Source organism: Pseudonaja textilis, chromosome 3 (genome assembly GCF_049901715.1).
Source record: "Pseudonaja textilis isolate UNSWEBS1 chromosome 3, rPseTex1.2, whole genome shotgun sequence".
In the NCBI taxonomy this organism is placed as follows: Eukaryota; Metazoa; Chordata; class Lepidosauria; order Squamata; family Elapidae; genus Pseudonaja; species Pseudonaja textilis.
In genome coordinates, this window is record NC_141992.1 from 74,175,957 (window position 1) to 74,200,565 (window position 24,609).

Below are 24,609 nucleotides of genomic sequence, written 5' to 3' on the forward strand. Positions count from 1 at the left end.
TTTGAGTTTCAATATTCTCTGGTTGGATTTGACAAGACTTTCACTCAGTCCAATTTGAAATGAGAAAAATACACCTCAATTTTATTTGTATTACTCTTTCATAATACCATCACACAACGTGGCATATCTGCTCACTACTGCTGGTTACTTAGGGTAGGAAAAAGATAGTTGATAAAAAGTTTTAAATAAAGCAGAACAAAATATTGTTTCCAATCATACAACTCTGCAACTTTATATTCTCCTTCCTTTGGGAGATTTCTCTAGGCCCCAACTCAGATATATACTTTTTGGCCCATACTACAATATGAAATCATTTTTAAAATTACACAAAGATATTACTGGATAAAGAAATATTTATTTGTAGTGTTAATATTATGTACCATTCAATCATATTTGGATGTACATTCAAAATAATATATTAATTTCTACAGTATCATTTTACAAAATGAGAAGAGCCAACAAATTTTATACTTTCAAAAGTTTGTACATAGTACATTATAATATCTTGTTTTGTCTTTTGTCAATAGTTTGTGCTGTAATTATTGCTTCTGCATCTGAAAATTTAAGTCTAAAAATAGATTTTCTTTATTTTTCAGATTCGCTTTCCAATATAACATGACAAATTAGACATCCATAAAAGTCAGGTTTCATTTCAAGATTTTTATACAATTATTTAACAGTTCTAAGACAGGAGAAAGTTAACTATAATCAAGCATATTTTATGTTATGCCCATTCTTGCTCTACTGCAAGCAGATAGCATTTACTTAATATAAAGATTTGAGAAACACACTGCACTGATGATACATTTATTATGTACTGTAATCAAATATTCAGTTCTCTATTACTGAATGATTTCTTTTTATCTAAGAATAGACCAAAGAATTCAAAGGTGTAAATCTAATTATTTCCATCTACTGTAATTGGAAGAGCATCAAATAAAGTCAGTACTAAACTTTAATGACTGACGCGGTAGGAAACCTGTGGATTGCAGGTGGTCTCCATGTTGTTTTTTCCTCAAGCTCTGGAGCCCTCTAAGATTACTATGCTAAATCAAGCAGTAAACCACTGAATGACAGCCATGAAAGATTCCAGGGGAGGCACGAGAGGTAATAATTAAAAGAGATACATTTGTCTTCAATAGTTTGATGTACCATTTTTACTTGTTTGAAAAAAAAAATTACTTCAGAAAGCTCCTTGAAGGGCTGAAAATCCCAGCTTGGTCCTTCCAGTAACAGCCTCTCCTATGGCCTTTGCCAAAACCAGGATAGCATATTAAAGATAGACAATAGTCATTAAAGTTGGCTGTAACTGGATAAAAGCATTACTTAAACACATTTAAATATATTTGTTTCTGAAACTTTGCTCAAATATGCCCTTTCCAGTTCCTAGGGGAACTGTTGAGCAGTTGGTTCATCAAAAGTCAGGACACTTGCCTAGAAAGATAGAAGCCCAGTCATTTCCTGCTGGTCTGCAGATCATCTGCCAGCCACAGCAAAATGTTAGGAAATTTGTGGTCTAGAGCACAGCCACTAAATGCCGAAGCCCAATACTGTCTAACAAATACTTGTCATAAAAGTCTACTCCTAGTGAAACTGTTTCTTAAGAGCAAACACTGCAAGTTTCTTCTTTCCTATAATTAATTTTAAAAAGAGATTAAACCAGTACAACGCTTAAGTTTTAACCCTATGATCTAGGGGATTTTGGAACTAGAGGATTTCCCCTCTAAGGAGAAGAATCTGGCCTTGATGTGAGAACTCTTCAAGTCTCAGTCAGATTCTAATGTTAATGAACCCTGACTTCAGAAAGAACTAGAAAGGGCAGGCCCAGGGAAGGCGTTGATTCCTTAAAGCTTGTAACAACAACAGTTGACTTACAACAGTTCACTTAGTGAGCGTTCGAAGTTACAACAGCACTGAAAAAAGTGACTTATTTTTACACTTAAGACCATGGTCACATGATTTACATTCAGAAGCTCAACAACTGACTCACATTTATGATGGCTGCAGTGTCCCAGGGGTCGTATGATCCCCTTTTGTGACCTGACAAGCAAAGTCAACAGAGAAACCAGGTTCACTTCACAACCGTGTTACTAATTTAACAGTTGCAGAGATTCACTTATCAAATGGGGTAACAAAAGTTGTAAAATGAGACAAAACTCACTTAACAAATTTTTCACTTAGCAACATAAAATTCGGGCTCAATTGTGGTTGTAAGCCGAGGACTACCTATACTGGCTTGGAATGGACATACATTCTTTTCTATTCTTCCGAGCATGACAGTAATCTTTTTGCCAGTAACTCTTTCCTCTCTTCCAACAGATCTGTTGCCAGCGCGATTTTAGAAATGCCCAAGCCTCCAATGTTAGAGAATAAGATTGACTAAGTTTGCTGTGGCCAAGGATTTCTAGTTACTCTTTTGCAGATATATTCTCATTCATCTCAGTGTTTCAGATGAAATCCTTGGAAGACCAATGTGGGTCCTAAATGATGTTGAACAAATAAAGATAAGATTTTGCATAAAGGAAAATAACTTTTTCTGATACGAGCTATGATATTTCCCTTTTTAAGGTCGGTTTGCTACTAGCTAACTTATTTAAAATATGTCTGTGCATTTCTTAAAATGGTAAAATATTAAGTTAAGAACGTTTTTCTGGTACAGAGTACCCAGGACATTAACAGTTGTTAAGGCACCAGGCTAGAAATCAGGAGCCTATGAAATCCTGCCTTAGACATAAAAGTAATAGATAAGAGGCCGATTAAGTTCCAAATAGGAGTCCTTTCATAGAATAATTGAAATAAATAACAAGACCAAACATCTTTTTGTTGGCTGAAGAACTAACAGATTCACAAATTGAACAGATTCAACAAACAATTAAACGTGGAAACTAAATCTAAAAGTTATCAAGTTGTGGAATCCATCAGGAAAAAAATGTAATTTGATGGGGACCCAAAATCTACTTTTGGTTCTCTACTATCAATCTTCTTCAGTTCTGTAGTATGCAAGGAAAGGGGGCATGAATCATTCTTATAGTTTTATTTTCCATGTATTTTATAAACAATTGGGAGTCAAAAGTCCTTTAGTGACCTGTGTCAAATCATATGGAGAGAAGATACTGAAACAATCTGCTCTCTTTTACTTTTCTGGTGATTTACAGATACCTATAGAAAACTGAGAAAATCTTGTGTGATTAATTCATGTAAGTTATTCATACATTGTGCCTATAACATCACAATATAATTTCAGTTTTCCACTGTTTTTCCTAACAAGTTTAAACTGTCCATTATATGGTAATTAGGATTCAATTTATCAAGCAGAATTAACATGATTACTAGCACATATTCCAAAAACATTCATGACAGTGTTGTGCCTCTTATATTTGAATGTCTTCTTTGATTATTTCTCAGTGAATCTGTGGTGATTATTCAGCTCCAGAATCTCCAACTAATTTCAGCAATTATTGCCAATATTTTTATTAAGACCTAAAGAAGGGGGAAAGGAGCAGAGATATGTTATCCAACTACACAAAACATATGGTAAAGAGAAAATAAAATGGTCCCATTTTACAAAACAAACAAGATCTATTGATCTAAAGAAAATAATTTTAATAAAACAAGTCACCCTGAATAAGAAGGGCAAGGTTAGAAATCTTCATATTAAAAAAATAATTAGTGGGGATAATCACAATTGCTCAGTTTACAAAAATATAATTAATACCTAAGTTATCTTATGCACCATTATTTAAAAGGTTCACTGGTATCTTTATTCCTCAAGCCCTCAGAAACAGTTTAAAATAAATAATTGTTTTCACTTCTGACAATTTGCAATGTTGAAAAAATTATCTATCTATCTATCTATCTATCTATCTATCTATCTATCTATCTATCTATCTATCTATCTATCTATCTATCTATCTAATCTATCTATTTACAGTATCTATCTATCATCTATCCATCCATCCATCATGTTCCAAGAAGAGAAAGTCCCATCACCCTTGTTAGATTAAAAAGGGAAAGATGAAAAGAGAAAAGAACTAGTACCCTAACAAAACTATTCAAGCCAACAGATTCAGAGCAGAAAAGGAAGAATTTTGGGGGAATCCTCTTTGACTGAACTCCTGCTCCATTCCTCCAGGCTCCTGAGAGGAGTTGCAGAGCTGGCATGTCAGCATTTTATCTATTTGCTCAAGAGCCAGAAAAGTTACGGCATGAACTCCTCTAATATGGAAATGAAAGCAGGATGTTTTTTGGAGAAAAAAAATATCTTCCATTTACTAAAGCTGGAAATAAATTAGCTCAGCTTTGTAACGTGGCTTGACATTGAGGGATCATGGGAACCCAGAGCAGCTTTCAAACCAGTGCAGTATCACTAGGCTTATATGGAAGTGCCTACAGTTTCATTGGATTCAAGACTGATGTTCCGTTGACCTGCTTTCTGTTCTCATAGCAGCCAACTTCAGCTTTGTACCCAAGATGGAATATGGCGTTGAAGAAAAAGGAAAAAAAATGCACAAGCTACCAGATGATGCAGCTGTCACCCAGTTCTTTAGTCACTAACCTTTTACAACAGCAGAAGATATTTATAGGACTCTCCTCTTCTAATCTGTATCTTCCAGAGTTTGGCAGATCTTTGCACTGGGCTATGAATGAATGAAGTTCTGTCTCTGGAAAACCTTCACACTGGTAATGCTTAAAAAAAAAAACCCAAGTTGTTACGTTGTAGAACAACTCCAGTGGATATTAAATGGCTATGAAAAACACAATTTTTAAAGAAGTATTGGATAAGGGAAAATAAGGAAGGCGAGACAGGGTTTCTCTTGGTAAGTTAGAAGCCATCAAATAAGTAGAAGACGGAGGTTCTCGCACCCTATTTCTCATCTTCCTTCTCCCAAGATTCCACATAAGATTGGAGATTCGGGTAGACTTGTAAACTGCATTTTAACTGGTTTAAAGCACTGGTAGAAATGACAGGGGAACACAACTTGGGGGCTCAGGACTCCAGGCAGACTCTAATTGCCTTGAAGGAAATACTCAGATCTCCTCTAAATGATGCTGCTAAATTATACTTGTTCATATGAGAGGAAAATTCTGAAATCAAAAAGCAAAGCCATCTTCTCCAACTCTTTGTGATTTACATGGATACATCCATTCAGTTTTATTGCCCAGTAATGCTAAGAATGTGATGTGGTTCTACTTCCAGGGTGGTTTTTCAACTTCCCACAGCGCTGGATTTTTCAACTGGTCTTCAATATGAAAGCTAACCAGAGCCAAACCTGCTTTGTCCAATTGTAAGTTAGCTACTGGTAGGTGCTGATGGCTGCTAAGGCAGTTATTAAATACATAGAGAGGGAGTAATCATAGGAACTGTGTTGAATTAAATGTCCTTGTAATTCAATTTAAACGTAACATTAACTTAAAATTTTGTCTTGTTCTCTGGGGTTTTCTCATGTCAGTATTGCAGGAAGGGTGCTTGATGGCTTTTCATTTCATTTCATTTTTATTTTTTTGTACTCAGTTTAGGGCCTACAGAGGACATTAGGAAGTTGGAGCACCCGAACTATCTTCTGAAGAGATTCCCTCATATTACAGATTAGACAATGGAAAGGGAAAAACAATTGTTATCATAGTACATGTTGCCCAAGAGAAATTAAACATAGCAGTTTAGATTAAAGTAGAGTTGGGAAATTAAGGAATAGGTTACAGCTTTAAACCTCATTCTTGGTCATTCTTTAGTACCAGTCCCACCATGCTAACAAAGAAAATTTAAACATAAAAATTTGTTTTCACTACAGGAGGAATGGAATAAATCAGGGGTGTCAAATTGGCGGCCCGCAGGCCAGATGCATTAAGCACAGGCCATGCCTACCCCATGACGTATCATGAGTTTGACGCCTGTGGAATAAATGACACTGCATTGTAATGTCATCATGCAAATGATCCTTTCTTGCTTACTTGCAGTAAATATGAACTTAACAGAGCTCTGTGTCATTTGTATGCCGATGTCATGATGTCACACTAAATTCTTTCAAAGGTGTAGAATATCTCTCTATGCATAGAAGACTAATGAAATGAACAAAATCATTTGATATTCAGAAAACTATTTCAGAACTTTTGAAATTCACATTTAAAAAATTAAATGTAACATCCTATGGTAAACGTCTATGTACCTTCACTGTTTCATACGTGTCTGTAATGAGGGCAATGAAGAGACTCAGGACCATGTAGATAAAGAGGCTAATGAAAGAGTAGAGGTAGATCCGACTGAACAGCCATACCAGGTAGCTTTTCTGTTGCATTTTTGCAAAAGTAGCAAACATGTCATCTCCATTTATCAAAGAGAAAAGACATTCAGAAACCATATTCAAGGTGTGGAACTAGAAGAGAACAAATATTCAAGAAACCAACAAATAAAAGAAAATTATTTCCATTTTTGCTCCAGTTGTTTAAAAAATACTGGCCAAATACAATAAACTGCAAACAGATGTTTGCGAACATGTTTTACTCAATAACAGCATTTGAAAAACTCTGGACATTACAATATTTTATATGAATGTCTGCAACAATGTCTCAGATAATAGAGAATATATACTTACACATGAGAACTCCAGATTCTGGTGAGAATGTATAGTTATATAACTAAAGAGATAAATTAACCCACATTACGTATCTGATATTAGCACAGTTGAGAAATTCCAGAAATATTTCACAAGAAGAGTTCTCCACTCCTCTATTCATTATAGAATACCTTATGCCACCAGACTTGAACTTCTAGATGTAGAAAACCTTGAATTACACCGTCTTTGGTCTGATTTAAGTATGGCATATAAAATCATACATTGCAACGACTTACCTGTCAATGAATACTTCAGCTTCAACCATAACAACACAAGAGCACACAATAGATACAAACTCAAGGTTAACCGCACCAAACTTGATTGCAGGAAATACGACTTCAGCAACAGAATGGTCAATGCCTGGAATACTCTACCTGACTCTGGTTTCTTCCCCAAACCCCAAAAACTTTAACCTTAGACTGTCTACTATTGACCTCACCCCTTTCCTAAGAGGTCTGTAGGGGGTGTGCATAAGCGCACCAATGTGTCTACCGTCCCTGTCCTGTTGTTTCTCTTACTGTATTTTTATTATATGTACCCATTTCATGTATTCATAACTATGTATATACTTATATCTATTATCTTGTAAGTGATTGACAAATCAATCAAACAAACAAATAAATAAATTGGCCTGTTCAGATATCTCGGCAGCAGTCTCACTTTGTTAACATTTGCACAAGACACTTCAGATACAAAACTAGATGACAAACATCCCAATCACAGTACCTTAGCATGATATGGTCCCAGCACAATCCAGCCACAGAAGCAATAACCCAGATAAATCATAGCTGCACAGCAGCAAAATCGAATGACATTGGGCAAGGCTGCACGGAGAGTCAAAATAAGCAGCTGAAAAACAAGGCCCGACAAAAACCCAGATATGCTCATTAAATTTTCCAAAGTTATTCAGTACCACCAGACAATAACAGAAATAAATACCAAGAGCATGAAGGCCCCAGAAGGTACTTACATTATATTTCTGGAAGAAGCTGAGGTATCGGATCATTCCAAGCCACACAAGCATGGTGGAAGTTCCTAAGAGGATACTGCAGACATCATAGCTTGTCAGACTCTATATGAAGATTAAGATGATGTTCAATAAGTGACACTGACTGAACTTCAGGTGAGATGCCCAGAAGGAATATGCATATTTCTCATATTCATTTTAACACTTGGGGACACCATATTTTCTTGACTTTTGATACTGAGATGGGTGGCATATAAATAAATATTTTTGCTGGATTAGCAGATAGGCAAGACCATCCCTGGAAGGTGAGTATACCTTATGGCATTAAAAAATTGGAGTAAAAAATTAGAGGGCTCTTTCCTGATGGACAGAGAGCACAAGTAAGCTGCACAATAAGTTAATAGACTTTTGATGATGTGCACAGATACTGCTCATTCCTAATTTATAATGCCATTACTATGGATAGGTAAAATATACAGCTAGAAAAGTCCTTTCTCTGGAGAAGCAGTTTTCTCAATCTGACCATTTCTCCCAGTTGAAGACTCGACTGAATTATGAAAATAAGAAATTCAGGTTGGCCAGTAAGATTAAAATTGGGACTTCCAAAACTGGAACATAGGTCATCTAATCAGCATGCAAGTCACTTACCTTAGCTTGTATCTCCATCTTTAATGTAGAACCAACTATGGTAAGAAGATCACTAACGATGATCATGATATACCATCCATTGACAAATTCCATCTGATCAGAGAAAGATACTTCTTTTTTGTAGTGATGTTGGAAAAAAGTCACAAATTCCTAAGATGTGTGTGTGGACAAGAAAAGAGAAATTGCTGTTGAGAAGCTGCAATTACATTTATTAAGAGATACTGACAAACATAAGCTTACCCTTTGTAGATGAATTCCTTTAATTACAGATCGTGTACAGAGAATCAATGATGCAAGACATGTCAGTATGACAAAACCATCAAAGATCATCATGTAGTGGGTATTCTTCTGTACTGGGGAAAAAAAGATTGATTTACTTATCTATGGATAATAGTTAACCTGATACACTCTGAGGACACATACTCATTTGTGTCTGTAGCGGAATTTTCTTCATGAAATTGCCTTGCTAATAATGGAGAAGAGGCTTCCATCTTACTTAATCTTTCAATATATGTCATTGAAAAAGGGAGAGGTGGATACTTAAAGGGTTCAGAGCCATCAAAAAGAATGAATGCTTCACATCTTTTGGTAGTATAAAGAGAACCCCTCCTCTCAAGTTAGTTGTTTGCATTTGGGGCAAATTTTCCATCGTGGATAATTCCCTTCGAATATACTGTAAATATTAACCATACAGAAAGAGATTTTTAAGGACTATAGGAAACGATGAATGATGTAACACACATTCATATTCAAATTGTGTGCTCAGTTGACATACACATTTTAAAAACTCCAGTTACTGCAGATTATCGCAAATACTGTATTCATGCATTCCTAGGCCTTCAATAAAACCACTAAGCACTAAAGAAGTAAAAACAAAAGTATATTTTTTTAAAAAAACTTACTTGATCCAGAAACATGCCAGTCTTTACATTCTTTGATGGCAATATCATTGTCTAGGCTTATTTTAATTCTTCCACTATGAGCTTTGTTATCAAAGACTATCTGTAGATATTGTGGAGGTAGAAAAGATGCTATTACTATTATTTCTAAACATGTCTATCCCTCACTAATTCAGATGGTGAATTTGAGAATTATCCATCTAGCAAATAAGAACATCTGAATAGTTTAGGCCAAATGCTTGGGTAATAAAAGCAATTATCTATTTCTCAAAGAAGACATAAATACTTATATTTGAAGCTTGAACTATAGCTTGAAGTATATCTTTGAAGCAGTAGTGGCAAATAAGAAGCAAATCCTGTAGAAAACAGAAAATGCTTAAGTTTTTTTTTTTTTTGCACATGCATTTAGTTCTGTCAGTGTACCATTCTTCCCAAAATCTAAGTAGTTTAAAAGTAAGATGGAGAAATAAAGACTATATTTGAATAATTCTAAAACAAAACTTAACAAACTATGAGAGAACGTAACCCAATTTCTCCATCTTTTATAAATATTGTTTTATAAATGTTGCTATTCTTATCACTGTTTGGGTTTTATTGCACTTTTCCATCTGAGGAGTATTCAAGATAACTACCAGCCACCATCAACAAAAAAGAAATAGAAACAAACTTTAAAATTAGAATACATAAGCAAAAGTATTGATATTAACACAATTCCAAAAACTAACACTGTCTAGAAATATGTTTTGAACTTACTAAAAGGAGAAAAGGTGAATTACTGAATGGGTATTTGCAGCTGTGGGCAGGCAAGTTTCACAATTAAAGCACTGGTGCCTGCCTCTTGATGTAGATTCAGCTTCATAATTTCAGCTTCATTCTCTACTTCTCCTAAGTTGGTAATACATACTGCAACAGTCCACTTTAAGAAGTTGACACAATCTAGGCCCATTTCTCCCATCCAAACCTGCCCTTCAGAAAAAGACTAATTACAAGTCTTCATCAGGAATTTTTACTTGCTTTTCTACTCATCATGCTAAGCTCCAAGTTCAGAAAGTTTCAAGGACTCTATATTTTTAACTTACTGATAGTGTGAAATCATAGCAGTCTGGGAGTTCGTGTTGTCGAATAGTCTGGAGATTAATGGCCTTCAATTTGAATGTGAGTTTCAGAGTCACAAGTCTAGAACAGAGACTGAAGCTTTATTTCACCATTACCAAAAATATTCAAGAATACCAACAACTTTTATTTCTCCTCACCTATGGAAGTCTAAAGTGAAATTGAAAGGGGTCTTCCTCAGTGTCCCATTTTCCAGAGGTAGCATTGGCTCCACGTAAAGACACTCTGTGAGAAGATAGATGATTTATATAGAAAATACTCGACATTTCATAAGCTGGAGAAGAGAGAAAATCAGTAATAACAAAACGAAAGCCAGCTTGGTCATTAGTACTCTTATCTAAATAATATGAGAAGTCAAATATTTCTTGATACTTGCATTAATGTATACATTTATTGAACTTCTGCCTTGTGGGAATTCTTAATAAAGAATCCCTGAAAATAAATTAAAAAATAAATTCAAAAAGGAAATTTTATATTTGACCCACAGATCAATACCCTAATATCAAATAAGTGTAGAATTACAATATTATATATGGAAGAGCTTGTAACTGTAGAAATAATATTGTAATTCTATACTTATTTGATATTAGAGTAGTAATCTGTGGGTCAAATATAAAATTTCCTTTTTGAATTTATTTCTTTAATTTATTTTCAGGGATTCTTTATTAAATAAGAATTCCCACAAGGCAGAAGTTCAATAAGTGTATACATTAATGCAAGTATCAAGAAATATTTGACTTCTCATGTTATTTAGATAAGAGTACTAATGACCAAGCTGGCTTTCGTTTTGTTATTACTGATTTTCTGTCTTCTTCTTTTCTGTCTGTAGAATGGTACTTCAATGCAGTTATGGTACTTCCATCTAAATGAAATGAAGAAACAGTAATTCAAAAAGTCCTTACAATTATAATGTACTGTAATTACTGTATGTAATGTACTGTAATGTACTACATATGTTACCTATTGGTTCATGTAATTGCGTACACAACAGTCAAAGGACTGTTGAAAGATTGAGGGTTTTTTTCTTGATATATATATATGTAAAAAAAAAAAACCCTCAATCTTTCAACAGTCCTTTAATATCTTTCAAACACAATAAGTTTGAGTTAAGGCGTTCTTATAGAATTCAGCCTGCGGTATTGTTTGGAAATGTTGTGCACATATGTTTACTACAATAGTTCACTAATAACAGAGATTATTATTTATGTCACTATTTCCAAACTCCAAAAGGAAGTCACAATGCTTCTGAACTACCATGTAACAGCCACTACCAAGAATGCTATATGTTCAGTAATATTAATGTTGAGCAGGTAAGACAGACCACTCAAGTTTGTTCACAAAGTTTCAGACGTCCAAAGGCAGGGCAGTCAGCCAAGATATTTCAGTATTTGCCTAAAGCACCTGAACCAAAGAATGGCACCCTGCCCAGATCAGGCACATAAGCTAACTGGATTTGTAAGTGCATCGCAGGGTGACTTTTTTTTTCAATATATCAGGGCAACAGGGTAGGAGCGCAAAATAATCCACACAGCAAACATTTCTGTCATCCAACAGGTTACTAATGCTTTCTATCACACATCTGCAGTCTGAGGTAACTGTCTCACTTTGCCTAATGGTAAATCTCACCCTGAACCTGAATCACCAGTCAGTGTTGAGATTATATGACTGATGCCTGCAATGTTGAGTTGGCAAGACACTTCTGTGCATGCCTCTTTCTGAAAAAGGGATGGCAATCTCTTTTGGTTTTGATTATACCACTGTATCTTGCAAGTAAATATACCCTTAAACTCTGTTCAATAATTATGAAGAGCCGGCTTCAGATTATAACAGAGTCATTCACACTGGCCCATGAGTCAGCAACTTTTTTTAAAAAGACATTTTGCTTTTTGTCCAAGAAGCTTCTTCAGTTGAGAAACTTCTTCAAAGAAAAACAAGAACGTCCAGTTGCCTCTTGAAAAAGCACCTTTGGGACAACCATGACCTGGATGACTGAGAATCTCCATAGATATAAACCATGTACATATGGAACATATTAGGTCTGACTGAAACTGACATCATTTGAGTGACATGGGGCAAGGAATTAAGTCAAGCACTCACATCACTACTGCAGTTTTCATAATGACTTAAACAGGACTCTAATCTACAGGTAGTCCTCACTTACCAACCGCAGTTGCTAAGTGATATATATGATATATAGTCATAAAGTGAAACACCACGTGGCTGTGCCATGCTCAGGATGTCAGTTCCACTGCAGTTATTAACCAAATCACCTCAGGTTGTTAAGCGAAATGTTATGTGACCATGACTTGTGACTTCCTGCCATTTTCCACAATGATTTTGCTTGTTGGAAGCCAGCTGCGAAGGTCTCAAATGGCAATTACATGATCATGGGATACTGCAATCTATTATAAATACATGCCAAATGCAAAGCAGTTGGTCTTAAACCTACCTTTTCACTGTGGTCATAACTCTGAACTGTTGCTGAATGAAGCAATTGGTAAGTGAGAATTATCTGCAATACTTGAGTTTCTTCCTGTACAGTGTGCCTTATAAAATATCTTAAGTGTCTATCCATTATACTGTAATGTTACATTACATTACAGCATGATGTTAATTATACCGTAATGTAATGAAAAAAACAATTACTACCAACCTGTCTTCAATTGAGGACCTGTATGCTGCACGAGTCAAAAAGAGGGCTGTGAAAATATTTACAGACCCCTCACATCCCAGACATAAACTGTTTCAACTCCTTCCTTCAAAACGCCGCTATAGAGCACTGCACACCAGAACAACTAGACACAAGGACAGTTTTTTCCTGAACGCCATCACTCTGCTAAACAAATATTTCCCTCAACACTGTTTACAAAATCTGCACTACTATTACTGTTAATTTTCTCAGCACTCCTTATCACCCATCCGCTCCCACTTGTCACTGTATCACTGTAACTTTGTCGCTTGTATCCTTATGATTTATATTGACTGTTTCCTAGTATTGCTTATTGTACCCTATGACTATCATTAAGTGTTGTACCTTATGATTCTTGACTCTTGATCAATGTATCTTTTCTTTTATGTATACTGAGAGTATTTGCACCATGACAAATTCCTTGTGTGTCCAATCACACTTGGCCAATAAAGAATTCTATTCTATTCTATTACTGGAAATTGCCATTTATTAGTATTTGCTTTTAAACGCTATGACTTTCTTTGAGTTGTCTCACTCTCTCTCTCTCTCTCTCTCTCTCTCTCTCTCTCTCTCTCTCTCACCTTGCTTTCACTCTCTCTCTCTCTCACTGTCATTCTTCTCTTTCTCTCTCACACACAGAAACAATCTATCTGATTTGAGAAGTTCAGTATATCACCAGTTTCAATTTCTGGGTCAATATCGAAAGTATCATTTCCAGGGCTGATAATTCCTCTCTTGTAGAAGTACTGACATATTGCCATGGGCATCTCTTCAGATCCTCTCTTTTCGTAGGCATGATTTCCAACAGAAATAGTACGCAGCTGTAAGAACTAAGCGACAAGGGACAACCAGTTAATGGAGCTGCCTGATAATTAAAACTGAGTTAATTAGAGAGGCAAGAGGATGTCTGTGACGGAACATTCCACTTTTCAGATGTATTGACCTCATGAATCGATTTACAAAGACTAAGGTTCAAATAAAACTCAGTGACATGGATTCAATTACAGAAAACCTCATTTTTATGGGCCAATTGGCTGTGTTACATTTATCACATAAGGCTATCATGAAATTAAAAAGTCTTCATCTCTTGACTCGTTAGAGCCAATACAAGCTATACGGTATAAGAAAACCAATCTGATTTTCCTTCTATTCATATCTGTTCACATATACTTACTTGGCTTTTTTCAAGCTTAGTTTAAATTCGGTGCATATTTTTACTTTTATACAAGAATGCTTTTTATATATATATATATAAATTACCTGGTTTATTGTGAAGGAGATCTGGTCATAGACCTCAGTTTGCGTGTATACTGCATAGGTGTCATCCATGCTGTCTGTATAACCTTTCAGGAATAGATGCTTAAAGGATACTGTGTTTTCTTCTTTAAATGCAACCACCATTTGATTGCTTAACCCAAAAACTACAAGCTGAAAATAAACCCCACCAAAAAAGTTATATATTAGCAGTCTATATATAATGTAAACTTTTCTCCACCAATATTGATCATGCATTGATAATTACAGCCCAAGTCATTAAATGTGGAACTCATATGTTATATGAACTTATTATCTGTATCAATAGAAAGGGAATATTTCAGCTAAAATACTCAATAAGTCCATTCTGACCAGAAGTACATTAATTTGTATAGTTGATGGAGCATTCTTAGCTAGTTCTATTCCTTCCACCATTCCCTATTCCTTCCCTTGGTAGATTCATCTTATTCTGGGAGTATGAAAGGTATCTTATAAATAAATCAGGAACTAAGCACGTAGAAAAGGAGAGCTGGGTAGCATCCCTCCTATTTTACGAATTTTATTTTCATTCAGTGGTCAAAGCCTTCTCCTATATTTATGTAACTATATTCTTGTTACACTTATAATTTAGCCCAGTTCAATATTACAACTGTATTATTCTTTTTGATCTTGTATTTGGTTTGCTGAATAAGAACATTGGACAATATTAGTATAGTTTATATTGGACATTTTCATACTGTATTCTGAAAATACAGAGAGACAATAGTTGATGAGCAATGAGCATTTACTAGAAGGTTGAAGACTGACACATATAATAATGAAATGAAAAAAAACTGCAGTTGTAATCTTGATATTGTTCATTGTCTCTACTTGACTAATGGTCTATTTTGTCCACTACCCCAATTCAGCACCCATCAGATATTTGGACTAAAAATCCCGTAATTCCTAAATAAGATAGCTATGTTAATTGGCACTCATGAAAGTTCTTATACAACACTGCATTTATTAATTGAATTATGAATGATTACAAATCCAGCTTTCCCCTTTGACTTTGCTTGTTGGAAGCCAGCTGGGATGATTGCAAATGCTGATCACGTGTCTTTAGGATTATTAGTATATATGCTGGTTGCCGAGCGCCCAAATTCTAATTATATGACCGTGCCATCATAACTTCAGGCAGCTGCTAAACAAATGGTTATAAGTCGAGGACTATCTGTATTAAGGTCTGAACGTTTCAAATACCATACAGATGGTTCTGAAAACACAATTCTCAAAGCGACAGTAAATCAGGGTTAAGTGGTTATAACTTCTTGAATTTGTACTGTAATAACTAAAAATGTGTGAGTAAAAAAATAATAATTGTACTGCAGCTCTCTACCTCACCTGGATAGTAACCATGGCTATTTTCAGGATTTGTATGCCAAGCTTCCACGGTTTCCTCCCTCGAGCCCAGAATTTTTCACAGGGATTCATAAAGAAAAATTGAAGTTTCCTTCTCAACTGATCTTCTAGAAGCAGGCACATTGATGAATGATGCTTTACATTGTATAAGTTTTCATCATCCTGAGTATTGCAGCTGCCCAAAAGCACCTCAGGATTTTCCATTGCTGGAACAGAAAAACATTAGCAATTTTGGACTGATTAACCAAAACTACTATACACGTATTTGTGAGCACATCTAAAACTCAAGCTGATTGTCTCCTTTAACAATGAGTGAGCGTTTCAACTCTGAGTTTCACCTCTGAACTACAAGTATTACAGCACCTTCCATGCCAGGTTATAGCTAGCCAATGTTATTTCAACAGCTAATCATAGCAGTGAAAAAGATATTAACAGTGAAGAAAAATCAGTTCTCCCACAGTTCTCATGTTCCTGTCATAGAAAGCACTATTTTTGGAACCAAACATACGGAAGTTTTTTTCCCCATAAACACATTATTTTGTATATCAGTCTTCCTGTTTAGATTTTACAGTTGGATATTGTTTCTCAAAAAAAATTTAAAAAAAAATTCTTTTTTTCTCTCCCTTACGTGCACATTCATCCTTGGCTTTTGATTGATTTCTGCAACATCATGAATGGGCTGGGAATCACGGCTTCCGAATGGTCTAAAACAGTGGTTGCCAACCAGTGGGCCAGGAACCACTGGTGGTCTGGAAGAAAATTTTGGTGGTTTGCAGAGAAATGTCACCCCCAAAGCAATTAATCCAGAACACAAGGCTGCACTGCCCACATAGCCCGTGGACACACAAAGCTTGCATTGCTTGCATTGCGAAGTCTTTCTTTCTCTCCCCCAAACTCCGCCAGAAATGAGTCTTTGGGACCCTGCAAGGCATCCTGCTCCAAGAGGCTGCACTGCACAAGTCTAACAAAGACTCATTCTGGTGGAGTTTGGGGGACAGAAAGAAAGACTTCTGCTGCTTCTGCTGCTTTCCTTGCATAAAGCTAAAAGTCTCTCTCTCTCTCCCCCTGAGAACGGAGCTGGAGACGGTATCCTGCAATCCCAAATAAAGAATGTTCAATCGGTAGGAAAATGGGGTGGGGAATTTTCCTGTAACCTTTTTTTTTTTTTTTGGATTTTCCCAGGGTCTCTAGTCTGCGGGATTTAAAATTATGAGTTTGGTGGTCCCTGAGGTCCAAAAGGTTGGCGACCCCTGATCTAGAAGCCCAATAAATGAATAATTGTGTGTCTTTAGGAGATGTGTATTATATGGAACTCCATTCTATTTCTTATTCTCATACAGATTACCCTTTCAGAGTAAAACCACAGAACAAACCAATTTTTAAATCCAACTTCTTGAAATGCTGTGAGCCAAGAAACTTTAGCATATTGTCAGCCTTCCATAAGCAACTTCCCGGGCTTCTTAGTATTAGGAACCCTAGAAATTACAATATATTCTGTTTTCTCTTAGAATGCAAATGTCACAGAATCTGCTTGAACTTCCTTCTAGTTCTATTGACTCTTTCCTTCACAGAAGGCAAGTGAATTATTTAGTGCTGTATTTGCAACATTGGCCTTAATATATCACAAGTATTTGGTAGAGGACAACACAGTAAAAGCAGATGCAGCTTCATTCCTAAGTAAGTGTGCTCAGAGGCTGGTCCCTCATCTGAAAAATGCTGCTTTCTCCCATTCATGTCTGGGTAGAAAGACAATAGGTAGGAAGCAGATCCACAGCGAGAATGATGACAAGGTGAAGATATTAGAAAACCAGGTTAACTGAATTCAATGAATTTACTCTTAACAGATAACAGATAATCAGAGTTGGAAGGGACCTTGTAGGTCATCTAGTCCAACCCCCCGCCCAAGTGGGAGACCCTACACCATTTCTGACAAATGGCAGTCCAATCTCTTCTTGAAAGTCTCAAGTGATGGTGCTCCCACAACTTCTGAGGGCAAGCTGTTCCATTGGTTGATTGTTCTCACTGTCAGAAAGTTTCTCCTTATTTCCAGGTTAAATCTCTCCTTGTTCAGTTTCCATCCATTATTCCTTATCTGGCCTACAGGTGCTTTAGAAATAGCTTGACCCCTTCCTCCCTGTGGCAGCCCCTCAAATATTGGAAGACCTCTATCATGTCTCCCCTGGTCCTTCTCTTTACTAGATTAGCCAAGCCCAGTTTCTGCAACCGTTCATTGTGTTTTAGTCTCCAGTCCCCTAATCATTCTGCTTGCTCTTCTCTGTACTTTTTCTGGAGTTTCAACATCTTTTTTATAATGTGGTGAGCAAAACTGGATGCAATACTCTAGGTGTGGTCTTACTAAGGATTTATAGAGTGGTATTAGTACTTCTCTTGATCTTGATTGTATCCCTCTGTTAATACAACTTAGGATTGCATTAACTTTTTTGGCTGCTGCTGCACACTGCTGGCTCATATTTAGCTGGTTGTCCACTAAGACTCCAAGATCCATTTCACAGCTACTGCTATTGAGCCTGGTTTTACCCAGTCTATATGTGTACTTTTGGTTTTTCTTGCATAAGTGTAGGACTTTACTTTTCTCTACACTGAATTTCATTTTGTTAGATACGGCCCAGTGTTCTAGTTTGTCAAGATCCATCTGGATCTTGAGCCTATCTTCTTGGGTGTTAGCTATTCCTGCCAGCTTAGTATCATCTGCAAATTTGGTAAGTTCCCCTTCTATTCCCTCATCTAAGTCGTTAATTAAGATATTGAAGAGTACTGGGCCTAAGACTGAACCTTGTGGCACCCCACTGCTTACTTCCCTCCATGTAGACTTAGACCCATTAAGGACTACTCGTTGAGTACGGTTTGCCAGCCAGTTGCGAATCCATTTAGTGGTGGTGCTCTGTTCCACTTTTTTCTAGCTTACTAAGAAGTAGGTTGTGGTCTACTTTGTCAAATGCCTTGCTGAAATCTAAATATATTATGTCCACAGTATTTTGCTGGTCTACTAGTTTAATCACTGTGTTGAAGAATGAAATGAGATTGGTTTGGCATGATCTGTTCTTAACAAACCCATGCTGACTGCTAGTTATTATTTTCTTGTTTCTAGATGTTGGCAGATCTGTTTTTTATTATCTTTTCCAGTATCTTCCTGGGTATTGATATTCAGCTGATTGGTCTATAGTTTCCTGGGTCTGTTTTTTTTCTTCCCTTTTTTGAAGATGGGAACCACATCAGCTCTTTTCCAGTCCTCTGGTAGTTCCCTGGTGCTCCAGGATTTTTGAAAGATATGGTGCAGTGGTTCCGAAGTGACCTCTGCCAGCTCCTTTAAAACTCTGGGATATAATCCATCGGGCCCCGGTGATTTGTTTTCATCAAGATCAGACAGGTGTTCTCTTACTATTCTTTTGCTTATTTTAACTTTCGTTTCTGGTCTGTCTTTTACAGTTATGTTTTTGGTGGGTTGAGCTATAATTTCTTTTTGCGTGAAGACGGATGCAAAGAATGAGTTAAGCAGTTCTGCTTTCTCTCTGTTGCCTGCTACTTCCTTGCCATCTTCTATCTTTACAGTCAGTTGATTGACAGTTTCCTTGGTTTTTTTCTTTTTATTTATATGTTGGAAGAAACTTTTTTTAATTATCTTTGACTTTTGTTGCAAGTGTTCGTTCTGAGCCTTTGCTATCCTGACTTCGTCTTTGCAGATTCTGGCTATCTGCTGATATTCTGCCTTAATTGTATGTCCTCCTTTCCATTTTTTGTACTTGTCCTTTTGTTCTTTCAATTTGCCAGAGAGATCTTTGTGCAGCCATGCTGGTTTCTTCTTGGATTTTTTGTTTTTCTTTCTCAGTAGTATTGTGTTGGTCTGGGCTTCTATGATCATACTTTTTAGAGTTTCCCAAGATTCTTGAGTTGTTTTCCCCTTTAGGATTTTCATCCATGGAATATTTCCCAAGTTCTCTCTGAGTTTATTGAAATCAGCTCTTTTAAAATCCAAGACTCTGGTGTCATTATGTTCTGTTGCTTGTATTTGTGTTATGTTGAATTCTAGTATGACATGGTCACTCTCACCCAAGGCTCCTGCAGTTTCAACTCCCTCTATCACTTCTTCTCTGTTTGTAAGAATTAAGTCCAGCATGGCTGTCCCACTAGTTTCACCCTCTACCTTTTGGACAACAAAGTTGTCAGCTAGGTTAGTTAGGAACTTATTTGATTTCTCACTTGGTGCAGAATTAGTTTTCCAATTGATATCAGGATAATTGAAGTCTCCCATTACTATTGTTGTGTGTTTCCTGCATATGTTTGTTAGTTAGCTGGCAAAAAGGACATCTATTTTTTCTGCTTGATTGGGTGGCCTATAATATACACCTATGGCCATGAGTACTGTACTCTTATATGCACGTACAGTAGTCTTGAGTACTGTACGTGCATATATTGTACTATTGGTATTTTGTATGAAAAACAAAAGAAGCAATATTTGGAGAACAGGTTCCTATGCATATGAAAGACAAAGAATATAATTTATAATGCAGTATCTTCCTTCCCTTCCCTTCCCCGGTCCAGGATCTATATTATGTGGTAGATTCCTCAATTCATTTCTTTCTGTCTCGAAAAGCACCAACAAACAATATCGTATCAGTAGATGTACAAAGCACAAAACATATCCATGTCAGAAATTTTTATGTCAATGAGATATGTTGATATATACAGGTAAATGGGAGAAAAATCATTAAAAGTGATCTCATTTGACGCTGGCATTTAAATGAGAAGTGATTTTCTGCTCATTCTAAAATATTAAAATATTTTTATATATGAAATCATTTTGTGGGATCTATCATATTTGGGTAAGGTGACTGTCTATTCCTATTGCCTTATTAAAGTCGTATCGATCCAGTAATACTGTCAACCCAATAGGGATGCTCACAATCTCACAAAGTACAGTAAAACCCATGCAAAACTGGTCCTGATCCCAACTTATTTATATAAATGTTGTGGTCCACTTATTAAATATAATGCTAAATATTCTCTTTCTTTATTGATTTACCCTTAAACTGTCAAATCAGAGCTACAGGAAGTATCTGTATGCACAGAGTTAATTAGTTAATATAAAGTCCCAGAATCCACTTTTGGTACCATCATTTGAAAGTGATCAGAATTAGTTTAGTTTACTTTATTGTCATTGCACCTCGTACAACGAAATCAAACACCATCTTCCGTACACATCATGACCATGAAAATAAACACAAACACACATCCTTCACCCTTCACACATTGAACCCTAAACCCCTGACACCACACCAACACAGCACTATACAGCAGAATTCAAAAGAAGTACTGCCTGAGATAGAAGCTGTTTTTCAGCCTACTTGTCCTTGTTTTTATTATTCTTTATTATTAAAAAAAAGAACCGGAAGCCGGTAATGTAATCATATCTTTAAGTTGAATTTTATTACTGATGACAACATGGATAGATTTATAAGGTGGTTTTGGGGGGCTACAATATAGAAATGGTCTTGCCACTGCCTTCTAGGATTTTTTAATTAGCCTATACATGAGATTCTTCACAGACTTCCATCTAAATACTAATTACCAAGTAGTCCCAACTCCACTGTTCAACTGGATAAGGTGGTATCACTTGTTGAAACTTTTGATTTAGTTGGCCAGATTTTTCAATTCAATACAATTAGCATATTTTCCATGTTAGTATTAGGCTTGTATATAGGGAGTTCAGAGTAGCTTTATTAAAAAACTTAGCATGGTAGATTTAGCTGGGCATCTATGGTTTGTCAACACTAATATATGAGTGTCTCACAGAAGCAGAATCTAAATTTCTGACACTGAGTCTCAATTATTCTAGCTACTGATGGATTATACCATACCCTGTAACTAAAAACCACTTCAAGGAACTAAACTGTTCTATAAGCTAAAATTAAAAAGCCAGCTGAATCTGAAAAGGGTGTTATGATTAACCTTGCACTACTCAGTTGAAGTTAAAAACAACGTTCTAGAAAGCTTTTGTTCATTCACTTAGACATTGCAAGCATTTTAGCTTCTTCCACAATTTTGAAAATTATTCATGTATCCTTCAAATAAAAAATAGCCTCCTGGGTTTTTTGTCTTTGTCTTTGTAGATATGCAGCGTGATCATGCTTGTGGAAATGATAAATAGCCATGACTCATCTGCATAACCAATAACATAGTGTCATTCATTAAAATGATTTAAAGAAAGGACATTATAGAATTAATATTACCTCTACAATATAACATAAGACAACAATAACTCCACAACAATTTTAATCTGAAGACAAAAAACCCAGGAGGCTATTTTTTATTTGAAGGATACATGAATAATTTTCAAAATTGTGGAAGAAGCTAAAATGCTTGCAATGTCTAAGTGAATGAACAAAAGCTTTCTAGAACTTTGTTTTTAACTTCAACTGAGTAATGCAAGGTTAATCATAACACCCTTTTCAGATTCAGCTGGCTTTTTAATTTTAGCTTATAGAACAGTACAAGGACATATAGAATTAATATTACCTCTACAATATAACATAAGACAACAATAACTCCACAACAATTTTAATCTGAATGGGAAGGAATATATTTTAGCATCATCCAGAGTTTTTTTTATTTAAGAACTTTCCTCTAAGATGTCCAGTTGAAGAAACTTAACACCAATTACCTAAAAAGGAACCTACTGTACAAAGAAAGGGCATATAGATTTAATATTACCTTCACAATAAAACATAAGACAGCAATATATTCATATAACTTTTCATTTGAAAGGGAAGGAAGATATTTTATTATTATCTGGGGTTTTTTAATTCAAGAAATCTTCCAATTGAAGAAACTTTTTCAAATGCCAATTTATCCAAGGAGGAATCAAAAACAATGCCCACATATCTAAGAACTTAACCTTAATTAGAACTATGAATATTTCCATTAAGCCAACATAGGCATACAGGGGTGAATTAAATTAGGTTTTAACAGTTAATTGACCACTTCTATACAAATTGGTATTTGAGTGAAACTATAATTTTGAAGGAAAAAAGGATGCCATCTTCATGTTTAGATGGCATATACTTCAGTATATGCAATTTTAGAAAAATCATTTCCATTCAGGTAGCAGAAAGAGGGGAGGATGTAAACTTAAGAGTTTGTCTGAAGTACAGAAGCATCCCTTTTGAGAAAACAAACGTGATATTAAATAAATATTAAATAAATATTAAATAATAATTATTAAAAAAAATACTCAAAAACCGCCTAATTATGAGAGAGAAGAAGAACTTTTTTTAGTAGAAAGGCTTAAAAAATTAAATTAAATATGTTGCCCTCCCTCCTTCCAGCGACAGCGCTCAGTCCTGGAATTTTACTTCTTCTTCCTTTATAAACCTTCCTCGAAAGGTTCCCGGGGGCACCAAAGAAAAGCAAGCTTCGTCCCGCGAAGGGTCTGCTTTAAAAACACGGATGGGACTCTCCCTAACCCTCTCCCTGGCCTAGTTCCATAATTCAGAAGCGCGATCGGATCCCACCACAGGCAGTCCATTTTTTCTCCCCTTTTTCTGTTTAAGAAGCCTCTTGCTCCCACCATCCAAAGGAAGGACCTAAGCGCCCGCCGACCCCAGACTCACCTTTCCAAAAGAAAGTGGCACCGCTGGTGCCGGGGCGCCCCTCGCGTGCCTTGAACCCCTCCCTTGCCTGGGGAGGGGAGGTGTTTTGTTGTTGTTGTTGTTGTTGTTGTTTTAGATCTACTTCAGCCCCGGCAGGTGAAGCTGGTTTCTGGAAGCGAGCGAGCGCCGGGGTTGCCTTACATCGCCGCCAGGCAGAAGAGTCACCTGAGCCTCGCGCCAAAGCAAAGGCGAAGCGACGCAGGACGTGGCGGCTTCGGCCCAACACCTCTGCCAGAGCCGTGCCTGGGGAGCATCCCCACAAGCCGGGCGGTGAGCAGCAGCCGGAGATTGCAGGAGGGAGAAGCTGCTCCTCTGCGCCGGCGTCACGTGACCGAGGACAGCTTCTTCTGCCGCCCGCCTCGTCAGCCTCCTCCTCCTCGCCCAAAGGCAATGCGATCCGAGGCCGGCCGGCCGACCTGCCCCCCGCCCCCGCCCGGCCGCAAACCGCGGCAGGCCTGACGAATTGCTTGGGAAGAAGGCGGCATCTTCTTTCCATCGCTCCAAGTTTCCTAAATCCATCATTTTGCAAGCTGCCTCTTTCAGTCTCCAGACCAGGAGCGGCCTGAGCTATTAAGGATGAGGTCTCCATTTGGGACAGAGATCCAGAAGAAGACCTGATTTTCCAGATTTTGAATGGGGCTGTAATGCACTGAGAAACCGTCCCTGCCTGTAAATGGCTACTGGATTAAAGTGACTTGTTATCAAACATGCTATTAACCCTACTTTGATAGCCTTACAAGTGCCCATCTGTCCCAAACGTGCTTTTTAAGGAAACAACTGGACTTGCTTCTTCTTTGAAGACATTTCACTTCTCATCCAAGAAGCTTCTTCAGCTCTGACAGGATAGTGGGGAGGATTTTTATCCTTGCAGACAAGCTAGTCATTTGCATCCTTTTAGAGAATCCTTGAAGCCCTTGGAGGTTTATCTGTGTCCTCCTGAATAGTGCTCCTGCTCCCTTTGAATGGTGTAGGAGTAGGAGTGGATTTCCAGAGAAAAATGGCAGACTACAGGAACTAGGAACACTACTCAGGTGATCCTGAAGACACAGATAAATCTCCAAGTGCCTCAAGGACCCTCTAAATGGATGCAAATGACCAGCTGCCTGCAAGGATATAAATCCCATTCCCCACTATCCTGTCAGAGCTGAAGAAGCGTCTTAGATGAGAAGTGACATGTTTTCGAAGGAAAAAACAAAAAGGTCCAGTTGCCTCTTGAAAAAGCACCTTTGGAATAATCATGGCTTGGATGACTGAGAATGTCTACAGGCTTATAGTGGCCATTGGAAATTTGCCCCCAGTGTTTATAGGTTTTCTGCTCTACAACTCTGTGTTGGTAGACCCACACAACAAAGGAGTACAC

General features: G+C 36.8%; 1 protein-coding gene across 2 annotated transcripts; it reads right to left on the reverse strand.

The window, feature by feature from the left end:
* Positions 1 to 335: 335 nt before the first annotated feature.
* MCOLN3 (mucolipin TRP cation channel 3) lies at positions 336 to 23,619 on the reverse strand. 2 transcript variants are annotated; one of them, XM_087930112.1, is made up of 14 exons: positions 23,211 to 23,616; positions 15,565 to 15,788; positions 14,188 to 14,355; positions 13,604 to 13,757; positions 10,379 to 10,463; positions 10,205 to 10,301; positions 9,129 to 9,228; positions 8,467 to 8,579; positions 8,227 to 8,376; positions 7,582 to 7,683; positions 7,338 to 7,460; positions 6,165 to 6,371; positions 4,556 to 4,686; positions 336 to 3,480 (listed from the first exon to the last, which is right to left on the reverse strand). In XM_087930112.1, the coding sequence occupies exons 2-14, from the start codon at positions 15,784 to 15,786 to the stop codon at positions 3,474 to 3,476; spliced, it is 1,659 nt and encodes a 552-aa protein (XP_087786238.1). In that variant the 5' UTR covers positions 15,787 to 15,788; positions 23,211 to 23,616; the 3' UTR covers positions 336 to 3,473. The 2 variants fall into 2 exon arrangements, with proteins under 2 accessions (XP_087786238.1, XP_087786239.1); XM_087930113.1 differs by having other exon boundaries at positions 3,360 to 3,480; positions 9,129 to 9,224; positions 10,201 to 10,301; positions 23,211 to 23,619.
* Between the last annotated feature and the right edge of the window lie 990 nt (positions 23,620 to 24,609).